General features: G+C 33.5%; 1 protein-coding gene across 1 annotated transcript in view; it reads left to right on the top strand.

Moving 5' to 3' along the window:
- The window catches only part of LOC143222724 (WD repeat-containing protein 43), a 55,889-nt gene extending 53,013 nt beyond the window's left edge, over window positions 1–2,876 (top strand). The window contains exon 17 of the mRNA XM_076449625.1: window positions 647–2,876. Within this exon, the coding sequence (XP_076305740.1) occupies window positions 647–751 (105 nt within the window). The 3' untranslated portion in view covers window positions 752–2,876. The remainder of the gene's footprint in view (window positions 1–646) is intronic.
- Window positions 2,877–15,275: the final 12,399 nt, after the last annotated feature.

Below are 15,275 nucleotides of genomic sequence, written 5' to 3'. Positions count from 1 at the left end.
TATTTAGATATACTTAAAATTCTAGTACCATTTCTTTACAGGTCATTAGTAAAGAAATAATCTTTACACTGAAAAGTAACAGTAACTTAACATTAGGTAAATTATTTTTACTTATTTAGTTGTAGAACCAAAAGATGAAAGAATAGTAAGAAACAAGTTAACTTTAAGGTGTACTAAAATATACCTTAACATCTTAGTTGATGAACTCTTTAATCATCTTTCAGAAAAGTAATCCAGTGAAATTGTTAGTCCAATTTACAAGGAATTTTTTTCTCTGAAGTTTTTCTTACATATTCATAATTTATTAGAATGGCTGACAGCCAGTTATTCACACACGTACAGCCTGCAGACCCACCAAATTAAGCATGGATCTGACCCCAAGACAAGAGATAATAAACACTGTAGTATGTGAACACAATGCCTAAATGATACAATGAACTTAGGTACTCTTAAATAGAAACAATGCTTGAAAAGAAAACTGCTTATATGTTTGTAGAGACTGACAGAAAGCATCTATTTTGTGTGTGTTAAATTCTTTGTTGTTACCTTCAAACCACTGAAACATTAAATTGTCAAAATTAAACATGTAACAGTTTCCTTAATCTGAACGAAATTTACATTTTTGTCTTTTTTTTACTTTCCCAAGGACAACTGGGAAGAACTATCAGACATGGATGATGATGATGAGGAAGATATTGAAATGGATGAAAGACATAGTAAAACCAGTGAAGACAGTACTGACAGTGCATAAGTAAATGAAAATTGAATGATTTGAAAATAGGCCTTTTTGAAATAAAATTTTTATGGACTTTTGATCTATGTACAGTGTATCTACAGTCCATTCACCTATAACATACAAAATTTATTAGCAGTTGAATCCTTCAGTTTCTGGTTTCAGTTTTGTTGTGTCATCAGTGTAATTGTTATTTGGTAGGTAACTAAGAATGGTCTGGTTAAAAAAAGTTTAAATTATATTTGCCAGTTTGTAATTGGGGTTTGTGAATTATGCATATATATATATGTATGTATGTATAGTCTGATTTAAGAAAAAAAGTGATTCTTAAAAATTTCCTGAAATTTATTTCTGTTATCTTTTCACATACCTTTTTCTCAGATATTGAAGACTAAATTTTAATAAAATAAAGTCAACTTGTACAAATTAAACATTTTCATGTAAAAAATATGAGACATGATGTTTCATGTTTTTGGGTTTTTTATTATTTACTATTTGAAGCTTTAGAATGATCACACATTAAGTTTAAAATATTAGAATTGTCAAAGAACAGTGTCAGGTTTTTATCTTTATTGTTTATTGAAAAGTCAAAAGATAACTACTCTTCCTTCCTCAACATATTTTTAGGGAGAGTAAGATGGACTAATAATAGTTTTAACAGGTAACTTTGTCTGAAATAACACACATACATGTTGCGTACTTGCATATGTAAATAAAATTGCATTGCTTCTTTTTGTGACTTAAAATTCTTTCATTTTTGCCTTTTCTGTAATCTGAGTTGATTTATGGTTTCAACTACAAGTGTTATGGGTTAATTCCAATCAAAGGAATAATATTCACACAGGTTCTTTTTTTTTTAATTATTTGCAATGTTTTTTACCATATTCTGCTCAGTATTGTTTTCAAACAAGACTCAAAATTCAAACACTTTAGAAAGTGTTCAAGTTTTGGGTGATCCTGTATGCTAACTTCTTAACTGCTCAGTAATGCATATTGAAACTGCTCTAAATAACTTACTGCAAAAAACGTCTATTCCATGAGGAGCATTCAGTTTGTTAAGAACTAAAATTAGTTTTGTAATTTATCCAGTTGAAAATATAAGCAAGTGAAAGTGTCAAATAGGTGAGGAAAAATTTTGTTGATTTTTGTCAGCATAATAAATAGTTGAAAGAAATTATATGTAAAGTGATTCTTAAAGTTTATAGTTATTATGTTGAGTAACTATTATTGTAAAACGTTTTCTATGTCACATAATTTAAAAAATAACATTAAAATGTATAAGCTTATATGTATTGTTTTATGTTAACAAGGTACAAGTTGTTAAGTGGAAGTATGCATTTTTATATTCTTTACACATTTCAACATAAGCTGAGAAGCATCCCAATGATAGGGGGAAAAAATTATATTTCAATAAAGCATGCATTAAATAGAACAGAACACTTTTAAAACAGTAATTAGTTTAATTGGTTCTTTTTTTTTTCATGTATGCCAGTGTATATACTTTTATAATGCTCATAGAGGCACACAAGTGGACTATTTTTATACATGTAAGTTTGCACATTATTGCTCCTCCACTGCAGATGTGTAACTAACTACCGTTCAGTCTATACTGTTTTACATGTTTGTAATTTAATAGGAATTAAAAACATCAGATGCTTTTTTTCTGTAGTATTTTACTAACAAAATATATATCTTACAGTTTGTTCTTTTAATCTTGGAATCCTTATATTTGAAGGAATTTTTGTGCAAAATCTTGTGGTAATAAGATATAATGTGTTCTTACTCAGTAAAGAGAAGCCTGTTGATTTATATCAACTTTATAATGTTTACCATCAAGTCACTGCAGAAGAGATACACAGATATAGGAATGAAGAAAGTTAATACTGAGATTAAAAACGTTTATCTTATTTTGGAAAAGAAAATGTTAACACACATATATGTATATTTTTTTAAAACTGCTTTCTTTGATTTACGAATTTTATTTCATTCATGTGAAGTTAATTACATGATTGTAACAAAAGGAAAGTGTTTTTGGCAGTTTATTATATGAACATTTGTGTCTGTTAAAGGTGATTGGACTAGTGCTGAAAGGATGTAACCTTAACAAGGTATTTGTATAAAGATCCAATTTTTATCTTCTTGAGAAGAATCTTGGGTAATTATGGCTGTCTACTACTCATAATATTGAACTACTGAGCAGAATTAAGGCATAGCAGCACCCTACCATCCATGTTAAGGAATTTTCTGCTGCCTTTATGAATCACCAACAGTTTAAAGTGTAAAGAATGCTTTTTAGCATTGCATAAATTCAAACCTGTTTCACTAGCTCCAAAATTTATAACTCTTACACAGGGTCAACTGTGGCCCAAGAATCTTGGTTTATTTTTATATATTAAATATTGCTAGTTATAAGATAAGATTAATACACATTATTAAATAATTTAAATAATCTTGGTAAAATATTAATCAACAAACTTCATTAGAAAGTAATCATGTTTGTTGTAATAGTTAAAAGATTATTAGTATTTTTGTGTTGTGAAACCATCTATTCAAACACCTTAACATGCATTTCAAAAAAGCGATGTAACGTTTTATCTCACTAGGCAGTAAGTAAAAGAAAAAATTATTTCATGAAAGGTATGTTACCTCATTTCATATAAATAACTATTCTCGTTCAGTGATCCTCTCTATATGCAAAAATTTATTCACATGCCACAATCAACTCCCACAACCAACATAGTTCAACTGCATCTCACATGCAAATCATCATGTGGCAGTCTTCCACCAATCAAAGCAAGACAATCTTGTGGTGCATGCGACTCATGATTCAGTAAACTGAACCATCAATTCTTGTTTATCAGTGCTATGATCAAGACGTTTTTTTATTTGTGCAATCTTACTACCTTTTATCAGTATTCTGTACATGGTGGAGATATTTTTTCTTACTTCACTTTATCAGTTATAACTTATCTTTAATGATCCTCACACTTTGGATTTCAGTGAATTTACACTTCCACTTCAAAAATGTTATAATTTACATTCGGTACAAATAGCTAGGTTTCAGGTAGCAGTACTCAACTGAGGAATTGTCAGCTTTACGACATGGGGAGTTTGATTGTTTTATGAGTTTAGTTGCTTTGGTTCTCAAGTTTGGGAGCACATATATTTGGAATATGGTCTGCCAACTTTTGAGGGAAAAATTGTTATACTTTTATAGATTTTTGAATAATTTTATTAATATTATTATTTATAGTTCTTTGGTTTAAATAACGTGTTTAGTTAGATTTGTACTTTTTTTTTTGTAAGGTTAGGGTTTTTTAATTAACATTTATTGATATCCTTTGTCCTACAATGTTGGATCAGGCTTAACATGGATCTTTTTTATTTTATGGTTACCTGTCATTCATCTTATTGATAAATCATAAATTTGTTTTTTCAACAAATACCATCTACAGAATTTTTTGTTCTCATTATACACTCAATTTTAAAATTTTCGTGCTCCCCAATGGCACAGCAGTATATCTGTAGATTTATAATGCTAGAAACAGAATTTTGTTATCCGTGGCAGGCAGAGCACAGATAGTCCATTGTGTAGAAAATTTTGTGTTTTAATTATACACTTACTTAATTTTTCATGTCCCCAATGGCACAGCAGTAATTTGGGGATTTACAATGCTAGAAACCAAATTTTGATACCATGGTAGGCAGAGCACAGATAGCCCATTGTGTAACTTTATGCTCAACTGCAAACAACTTTTCATTTTCATAATTAATTATATTTTATACTTGCAATTTTGTTTGTGAGAACCCCTGGATCTGGGGGCTGCCTAACCTTCCATACTATTTCAGAATGACATCTATATTAACAATTTTCTTTCACCTGATTATCACTTGGCCTTTTCAGATTACAGCAGAGTCTACTAGGCTTATCACAGCTCTTGTTATATGCATTGTTACCTTCTTTTCCAGACATTTTGGTCCATGCTGGGCCTTTTTCTCTCTCAAGAGAGAGAGAGAGAGCACTGGAATGCCTTGCTCTCCATGGGCCATTTACCTTACCTTATCATCAAGCAGATTGTTTTTGTTTTCTTGCTTCTCTGCACTTCATATTTCTGCTGCATGTATGGGAGGGGCAGAGTCCATTAATTCTATTATTTTTTTAGATACCTTCCTCCTCCTTAACTCCAAGTTGTGACAGTTTTCATCTGCAGCTCTTTCTATACACACATGACTTTTTTTTTGTTTTGAGGACTTTCTTGGGTGGTACGCTGTCATGTATCAAGTATATTTCTCTTCTAATTCAAAACATCTAATCAGGACTTATGAAGAGCTCTTTTCTTCCACTTGTCCTTTTTGGAAGTTACTCCTTTGAGTTTAGCGTCGCATGATGCTTTCATCATTATCTGGAGAGCTATTTTTCTATGATTGAAGATTCAGAATGTTGTTTTGTATTTGGAAAGAAGCTTCAACAGGAGAGAATATTTTCAAGCTTTTGGACCACGAACTGACAAAGAGGAAAATTCCAAGGGAAAACTGTCTTAGTTTTTCTTCAGACAATGCCTCAGTTATGTCTGGTATAGGTAAAAGTGTGATGGGACACATCTAGAGACAACAGCCTAGTATTTACTTCATGGGCTTTGTCTGTCACCTCATGAATATTGCTGCCCAGAAAGCTTCCAGAGAACTGCCCTGCCTAATTTCTGATATGTTGATAGATATCTACTATTTTCTGGACAAAAGTGCTAGCAGAAAACAACATTTCAAAGAGTTTCAAGGATTGTGTGACAAAGAAACAAGAAAAATTCTACAACTTGTTAACACAAGATTGTTATCACTTGGGGTGTGTCTCAACAGAATATTGGACGTGCAGAAGCCAGTGAAGAAGTATTTTCACTGTGAACAGGAAAAACTAGATTCAAAAGGATCTAAACGTACAGCAAGACTTTAACAGTCAGGATATCCTCTCAGCCAAAAAGGTACACAGTCAAGACACCCTCTTAGCCACACAGAGACACAGTCAAGATATTCTCTCAGCCACACAGGGACACAAGACAACAGTCTACAAAAGCAAACAAAGAAACATTTGATATCTTGAACTAAAGAAGAGACAATCAATGAAAAAAGAGAAGAAAACGAAAGCTAGCAAGGAAGTAACCAAGAAAAGTTGTGCGCAGAACAAGTTAGATAAGTTAACAGTTTTCTTGGACAAAAAAAATGAACTTGTTATTTTCTCTTTTTCTTCAGTCTGCAATTCCTCTATTTGAGCAAGCCAGTTTGATATTGCAAAGAGAAGGACCTTGCATACACATTATGCATAGAATTCTGATTACACAAGTTAAAAATATACTTGTCAGATACATCAAGCCAGAATATTTTGCAACATCACTGAACTTGACTACAGCAATGAATCCTTACACAAATCTGATGAGGCAGTTTTTGTTGGAAATGCTGCCAAGGAATACATTGTTAAATATGAAAAGGACCTGGACCTGATCAGCTTCTATACCAGTGTCAAGAAATACTATATTGCAGCTACAAATTATATGATGAAACATTTCCCTCTGAATGATGAACTTCTGATTCATGCAGAGGTTGCTGATCCAAAACTGAAAGTCAGCAAAGATTTCTCTTCTCTACGCTTCTTCACAGACAGGTATCCTGTCCTTGTCAATACACATGAGAATTACACTATTGACAAGTTGGAAGGGCAATATTTGAACATTCAAATTGATACTTTCTCAGAAATTGTCCTTCAGTTGAATGTTGACAAGTTTTGGGTTCAGCTGTCTACAATTAAGGATGGAAATGGCAACCAGAAGTATGACATTCTGTGTAGGGTTATGCTTGGAATTCTTACAATCTTCCATTCTAATGCTGACAGTGAAAGGATATTTAGTTTAGTGACTAAAAACAAAAGCAAGTTCAGACCAAACTTGAGCACCTCAGTTTTGAGCAGTACTATAACACACAAGATGTGTATGCAGTGAAATGGACAATGTTATAACTCCCAACCATCCAGAGACATTCTCATGAAAGTAAAGCTGCAACAGCTGCAAAACTATTACAATAAGTGTTATAAACTAGTCCTTACACAAAGGCTTTTTCTGCTTACTGTTTGTACATGTTCAATGTTGTTTTACCAGTATGTTTGTTACTTTGAACTAAATAAGATATAATTTCAAAAGAATTTTGAAAAAAAAAAGAGGCCTCTTTCACCAGATTGTCTTATTTCTGGCAAATCTAAAAGGACTAAAACTGTGAATCAAAGATTTAGGAAAGAGTATAGTGCAAAATATCCGGTCATTTCATCAAAAGTCAGTGACAGTGATGTGCTTTGTACAGTTTGTCACATCGATTTTTCTGTGGCGCACGGCGAGATAAACGATTGTTCTAGACATACAAAATCGGCATCTCGCCAACAAAAGGCTGAGGCGAAGACAAAAAAGATGCAGATAACGATATTTATGAATAAGAATTCAGAATATAAAAAAAGAATTTTTTTTATTTATTAAATACACAAAACAGTCATAAATGAGCAATCTATAGAAGTAATAAATAATAATAGTTATAATAATAAACAGCTTATAGACATTGGTCAGGCCTAGTAGCCGCAAATGATAACGGGCTCTCTCTACAATCATTATGCTCAGTCATTTGAAATAGTTGGCATTTATGCATACATACTCTGGATTGCTTCATTGCCTTCAATGCTTCTTTTTTTTAGTTCTCCTGACATCACTTCTCTGTTTGTGACGTTTTCCTTTCACACTCTTTTGATCTAGTTTTTGATTTAATTGGCTTTTTCTCCATTGTCTTCTTTTTCCCATAATCAGTTCTTGGTGTTTTCAGTCAGGTACTTTCTATTCTCCCTCTATTTCGCACTGTCATATATTAGAGGTACTTTTTCTGTTGAGCATTGGAACTACACCTTGTGTTTATATCCCATTATCTGCACTTGGTAGTTTTTAATCCTTGTCAAGGTACTGTCTTCCACCTCTCACCATTCTCACTCTTTGGCGAGACTGAGTGGATAAGTTACTTTTTTTGTATGTAGATTGTTCAAGGGCATGTCTCTCTCTCCCTGTCATGGATCTCACTCTGTAATGAGTGAGGCCTGTCCAGGTATAGTTAACAATTATAATTTATATGGCCACTAAACGCACACTGTTGGGATTGTGTATTCTACAAGATTGCTTTTGACTTTCCTTTACAATTGATTTGGTTCATTCATTATGCCCATTCCTGATAATACTACTCCATGGACTTCTTATGTAAAGCAGAAGGAGATAGCTGCCTATTACTTCAGCAAGTGTTGGGCTTGATTTAAACATTTGAAAGTAACGGCAATAACACCAAAATCATAGGTGTTTTCGATTAGTGTGCACAAGATTTCTTTCACTCTGTTTTTTGTTTACTGTCAGTTTTGCATATACATAATTTTCAAAAACTTTTATCAACACTTACTTGATCAACCTTATAAAATACAATTGCCTATAGTTTTAAACGTTGTTAGAGATGGGTTAAGTAAAAACTAATGCCCTGTAAACAGCAATAAGACTTTTCAGGTGACAAATTGTTCAGACACATTTCAAATTAATTGAACACCCTGAAGTCTTGGGGTTTGGCATGGTCTCTTAGTTGAAGCGCTTCACTCGTGATCAGAAGATCATAGGTTTGAATCCCTGTTATCAAACATGTTTGCCTTTTCAGCCGTGAAAGTGTAGTGTTATAATGTGAAGGTCAATCCCATTGGTCATTGATAAAAGAATAATCCAAATATCATTACTAAATTAGAGCCGGCTTGAGTAAATAACCATCGTGTAGCTTTCGTGAAATGCAAAACAAACTAGCATAAAATCTTTTATGAAATAAAAAAAATATATTGATAATTGAAGTAAAATGTGCCAAAATTTTTATAACGCTAAAAACGGGCTTTAAAACTTTTATACATGGCAAAAGTAGCCTATTGTGTAGCTTTGTGCTTAGCAAGAAACAAAATCAAAATTTTCAAATAATTCACTTATTTTACTGTTATTATTAACAGGATTTTAGGCTAAATAATTTCTTGTCAGATAACTTTGTGGAGTATATCAGATTTTACTTAAAATTATATTACATTTCGAAACTTCACTAGGACTTATCAGAATGCCACGTCATACAAGAAGACTAAGCGGCAAAGAAAAACCAAAATTCCCGATTTACCTATCATTAGTGTTTTAAAAAGGTTCAAGCTAAAAAATTGTAAAGGATTTTTAAAATTAGTAGTTTGTTTGATCAACGAATTTTGTTTTATTACTAGCTCTAAATCCGTTTTGCCATGGCTTGTAGTACAGAGAGGGATCCGGAGCTGTGAAACTGAGGTTCTATAATTTGTGCCCCATAACTGCCAAAACAAAATTCGTGTCCTTAATTTGGAGCCATCCGTGCATTACCAGAGTGATGGTTGAAATCCAGTATTCGTTAAAATTAACGTTTGACAGGCTGATATTCCTGTTTTATATCACTTCAAAAAAAGGCCAGGTGGTTAAGGCGTTTGATTAATAATCCGACGGTCACGAGTTCGAATCCCCGTCGCACCAAACATACCCCTTCAGTCGTGGGGGCGTTATGTAACGTTCAATCCCACTATTCTCTGGTCTTGCATTGCTACATTAAGAGATGGCAAAAGCATATAGCTCTCGTGTAGCTTTAAGCGAAATTCAACAACAACAAAAAATGATTACGAAACCCGAGTGGGAGATCTCGTCCTGCTTTCTCTGTAACTGCAGATTCCAAAAGTAGGTGGCTTTATAGTTTCTTAATTGGTTTTAAAACACTTCTATGTGCCTGGACAAATTAAAAGGTAACACAGTTTGTTTCTTTTGAATAGCTTGCCTTAAAATCACCATCAGTTGTTTCTAAATATTCCATAGTGCGGGGAATTGGTTAGATATTCTTCGTATGGAAAAGGGATATTAACATAAAATATGTTTTGAAGAGCAGAGGTGTCGCTAGACGCTGGCACACAGGGCTCGTGACTCGATTATATGACAGCGCCCTAAGTTCCTAGTTAGTGTCTTTAAAAGTTAGAATTGAAAACCGTGAATGATATCATGCAGAAATGCCTGAAGTTCCTGCGCCTATGAGCGCGAGCTCCGAATTTTTTAAGCACCTAGCTACGCCTCTATTGAAAATTCTTGAATACATTAATTCTAACTTACTGGTAAAATTTTGCTGCCAGGGTCATTTATCAACAATAGATATTTGTGTTTTTTTTTTAGTGTTTGAATAACTACTTCTGGTTTTCATCATAAAAGATGAAGTAATCAGAGCACGTTAATTTTGTGAAAGAAGAAATTGGCTACGATTTAGATTGTGAATTGATTGGTTAGGAACTGTCACAATACGGAACAAGACCTGTAAACATCTTCCTTCAATATACAGACAAAAACTTGTAGTAGTGTAGAACAATAGGTAATCTAAAAACGCAATGGAATGGTTTTATTCAGTTTCACGCAGTGGCGACGCCAGGATAATTTCGTTGGGTGGGGGCTGAGGTAAACTGTGGAGGGGCTTTCCAAAATGCCATCAATATGAAGTATAGATGGTAAATTATAATAATGTAAATACCAAGGTACATTTCAGAAAAGTGTGCTATTTTGAACTGAGTTTTTTAATGCAGTTTTCATTGGAGACTCATACTGTGATTAATAATTCATTATTACAAATTAGAAATAATCTGTTTATGAAAATATGAGTATATGTAAAAGAGGAAGTTCACCTAAATTCCACCCAAGGTAATACATAATAATAAAGAAAATTAAGATTAGCTTAGATTGAACATTTAATAAATCATTAAGAGTAAAGCTACAAATCAAAAGAAATATAACATAAAGACATAGTTTACATAGCAGAAACGAATTATCCCATGTGAAGTTAATACACTCTGAGGAAAAGTAAGGTCACTATCAAGCTAACTATCTTTCATCATGTTGTGTTTATAGTTAATATTACTTCAAAACAATGCGCCTGTTCTGTGTCTATAACAGTATCAATATCAAGTTGATTTGCCCTCCTGGAGTTTACTGATATGACATAAGGTTGCTGGTGCAGTTATTACCACTGCTGTTGCGCAAGTATGTCTTGAGAAGCTTCAGACATGAGAAACTTCTCTCACAGGCAGCTGATGTGACGGGCAGGGTCACAGCGATGCATACAATTTTGTGGAGATCCATGAAGGCATCCTTGTATAGTTCCAGCATTGTTGCAAGCTCCAATGGTGTGGATGCTTCCTGCCCCTTGTCTTTCTTCCTGGCAATTAGCCGGTTTAACTGGATAACCTCCACTGCGAGGTTATCCTCTGTCACACCATAGTATGCTGTCATTCCTAAGAGTGCTTGCTTGTCCAGAAATGTGGAGTGTTTGGGGTTCAACGCAGTTGCAGGCATCAGAGAAGAATCTTATATTCAGCTCGTTGAGTATCCTGTCTTTGATGGCATAGAAGGTGTGTCTCCTGGCATTCAGAACATACCCGTGAAATACTGTTAGAGAAAGTATTTATCTTTAACCATATAGCACAAGTACTTAATTAGAGGGTAGTGATAATGTAAAATTACAGGGCTAATTAGGGAACACAAACACAGTTTTGATATGGCATGTTGTAACACTGTGGGCAGCTAATGGGAGTGAGCGGGGGAGTGTGGTGTGCGGCTGGCATCTGGATCTTGATCGGGCTGAGCCGATCGTTAGCCGTACGCAGAGCGTACACCATGGTCAGCGGCTCGGTGATCATACGCTTAAGGAATCGCGCTCTCGAACAAAGCAAACCCACGGCCTGGATATTGATTGGTCATAGTAGCACCAAAACAAAATGTCTAAATTGCAGTTGACTTTCACAGAAAGGCTGGTTTCTTCATAAGTTCACATTATTCATGCAGGCCAAACTGTGATTGTGATATTGTTCTTATTATCATAAGTGTGACAAACTTGTTCTGTGTTCTAGAATTGTTTAGAAATATTATTTGGTCAGTTAACATGTAAGGTTATTATCTAATCATAAGTATAATATTAATTGGATTGTAAGTCACAATTTTAAGTGTATGCCACAATCATCAGTACAATTTTGAATGGCTGATACACAATGTAAAATGATCTCACAGAGGACACAACACTGGCTAAATGCTTCATAGTTTTGACCTATACACAATACACTTATACATGCATGCTATGTTTTACTTTTCAATAAACGATAATGAAATTAATGGGTAAATACCTGTGAAACCTTTGGTTTATCAAGTAAAATCCCTGATGATCTGTTGTAACTTGAAATTAACGAGGTTGTCTAATCTTCGTCAAAGCTCAAAATAGAATGGCATCACACAGGGAGAGGCAATACAGTGCATGAGTTTCAGTGCGTTGCTATGGGATGCATGACACATACTTCTGTCTTAATAAAGACGTTGAGTTCTACAGATCTGTCTCTTTGATCTTAATTGTTAAGCAACAACAACGATTGTGTTTTCCTTATTTTATGAATATATGTAGGTAACAATACTGGGGGACTGAGAGGGGCTTGGCTCATTTAGGGTGGTCAAGACCCCAAACACCACCACTCTCTTGGCTCCACCACTGGTTTCATGAGTAAATTTTTAAGTTTTAAAACTTATGGAAAAGCTGGCATTTGTGAGCAAATAAAAGTATCTTTTACAGGCCGTGAATAAAGAGTTTTTTGAACTCTGAAAGGCAATGACTGATCAGGTTTATTATGGGAAATAAAAGCACTCGTAGTATTATTGTTGTCCATAGTGGAAGGTTTGAATTGTTATTTTGTTATACTCTGTGTGCATTATGATATTCTCGAAATAGTTTTTCTACGTGTGTGTACATATACACACACATAGGGATGGCCCCTTATGAAATGTTGTAAACTTGTTATATCTTTTATTAGATAACAGAAAAATATGCAAAACTATATGGTTTTAGGACACATTCGATGAGATTTGTTCAAATATGATCCCAAATCCTAATTTTAACGCTGGCTTTCGTGGTTTCTTAGATTGTTTTATTTCAATTAGCTGCAAAATGGTCAAACAAGTTTCTCCAAAATTAGATGGGTAAAAGACATATGAGAAATTAGAAAAATGCTGTTATAGAATGGTCAGATCATTCATCTGATATCAAATCGATTTAAAATTTATGAACTGAATTAAACCGACTAATGAAAGCTCGCATGCCAAGCACGAAAGAAGAATTTGTTTGAAGTTCTCAAAGAAGGATGGTAGTCAATCACTCACGAATATCTGCATAAACTCATTGAAAACATGCCACATCAGTGTAGAGCAGTACTGAAATCCGAGGGAATGCCAACTAAATATTAACTTGTAAACTGGTTTGTGTGATTTTTAAGTTTCATTTTTACGTTTGATTATTGCACAGAAACTTGTTTGATCATTTTTAGGCTAATTGTAATGGCCACAAATGGACCATAAGAGTGACAAATATGTCAGGAGTTGTATGATAGGTGCTTTTGACTAGACGCCTTCCCTTTAATCTATTATTTCAAATTGAAGACGGTTATATCCAGATAACCCTTGTGTACCTTTGCGGAAAAATTATTAAACAAAGAATGAAAACAAGATAAAGCATGATATTTTAATATAGTTTCAAAAGATATGTGATACAAAATAATCTCACAAGTAAATAAAATAATTTTTCAAATTACTGTACATAATCTTGTAACGATTGAATTTTACCTTTCCATAGGTTGTTCAGAATATATATATACCTTTAGTCGAGTATAGTCACGCAATTTCTCTAAATTTTCTTTCTGGTGTTCTGCATGTAATATCACATTATTGTTAACCGAATGTTGAAAGGTAATAAACATATACTAATCATTTTACTCGAGCAAGTATTGTATATGCTAAGGGCTAGAAACTCGTATCATTCTGCCCTTGTACCTGACTTCCTTGCGGAGGGAGTAGTAAGAAAAATACTTTTACAAATTGGTATCAATTAGAAGATATCTCCCCTACAAGTATCCCGGTAGTACAGTGGTAAGTCTTCGGGTTTACTACACTAGAACCAGAGATTCGATTCCTCTAAGTGTACACAGCAGATAGTCCAATCTAGCTTTGCTATAAGACAACACAATTCTCCTATATAAAATATTTGGAATGGTTAGTGAGGTATGCAATACTGGATCATAGTATACCGCAATTTACGTTTTATCTGAATATCAGCAATAAATCAGAATTATTTCTGTCTTTGCCCTGTATGAATGAGGACGGAAAGCTTTACTTAATCACAGCAGAGTTAAAGTCACTAGAACTAGAGACTGGTCAGTAGTGAAATACTACTGTCATTGGGGTTAATGATCATTTATTCGTCACTTGTTTTTTCAGCCCGAATTCAAATTTGTTCTCTGCAAATTCCTGATTCTACATTTTATGAACATGTTTAAACTTGTGTGTCTGAACCAGTGTCCAGTCTATGAATACCACCATACAAAATTGATATCAGCAGTGTGAATAGAATAATTTCGATCCCGGTCGCGTCAAACATACTCGCCCTTTCAGCCGTATGGGCGTTATAATGTGACGATCAATTGCACTATTCGTTGGTAAAAGAGAAGCCCAAGAGTTGGCGGTGGGTGGTGATGACTAGTGCTTTCCCTCTAGTCTTACACTGCTAAATTAGGGACGGCTAGCGCAGATAGCCCTCGAGTAGCTTTGCGCGAAATCAAAAATCAAACAAACAAACAAGCATAATTTTGAAGGTAGAATTGAAAATTTGGTGTATTTTTAGAACAAACTTTTAAATACTAACTAAAAATATACAACGACAGTTCAAAATCAACGTATTAAAGTTCAGGCAATTAAATGAGTTAAATGTTTTTATTTTATTATTATTATTATTTTGTAAATGTAATGTCCTGGATATGCCTGTGACGAGAAAGTTAGTCGTTGTGAAGATGATATGGTAAAAATACTAAGTTAACGAAGTTCAACCGCGTGGCTGTGTGAATTATTTACTTGACATAAAGAGTTTTATTTCACTACTATGAATTTTCCACCAATTTACATATATTAACTATATTCCTATGTAACTATGCTTTTGTAACTATATATATTTTCATACATAATTTTATTGAAAAACAAATAATTTGTTCTCTGTTGTGGTTGATTTATCTGCCCAAGTCGATAAGTTTAAATGTTTGCTCTAATCTTTTCCGAGTCGGCGGAAGGTAAAATAAGTGCTTTCAGTTTTTTTATTCAAGGAACAAATTAAACGTTAAACACATTTTGGGAATGAAAAAATCTGTTTTATAACCACATTAAAAAGAAACAAAAAACACGCACACTTTCGTCGCCTTATTTTTTTTTTGAAACATTTGAGACCAGTATTTTTTGTTGTTGTGGCTTAACAGATAATTGTTGATTTGCACATAAATAAATACTGAAATAAAATGTACTGTATTTTGTATTACACATAACTGAACATTTTAATTCCTTGTGCGAAATTTTTTATTAAATTATGATTTATTAGATTATAATTAATACAT

This window comes from Tachypleus tridentatus, chromosome 8, assembly GCF_004210375.1.
Source record: "Tachypleus tridentatus isolate NWPU-2018 chromosome 8, ASM421037v1, whole genome shotgun sequence".
NCBI lineage: Eukaryota > Metazoa > Arthropoda > Merostomata > Xiphosura > Limulidae > Tachypleus > Tachypleus tridentatus.
Note: the sequence above shows the minus strand (reverse complement) of the source record. Positions and strands in the feature narration are given on the sequence as shown.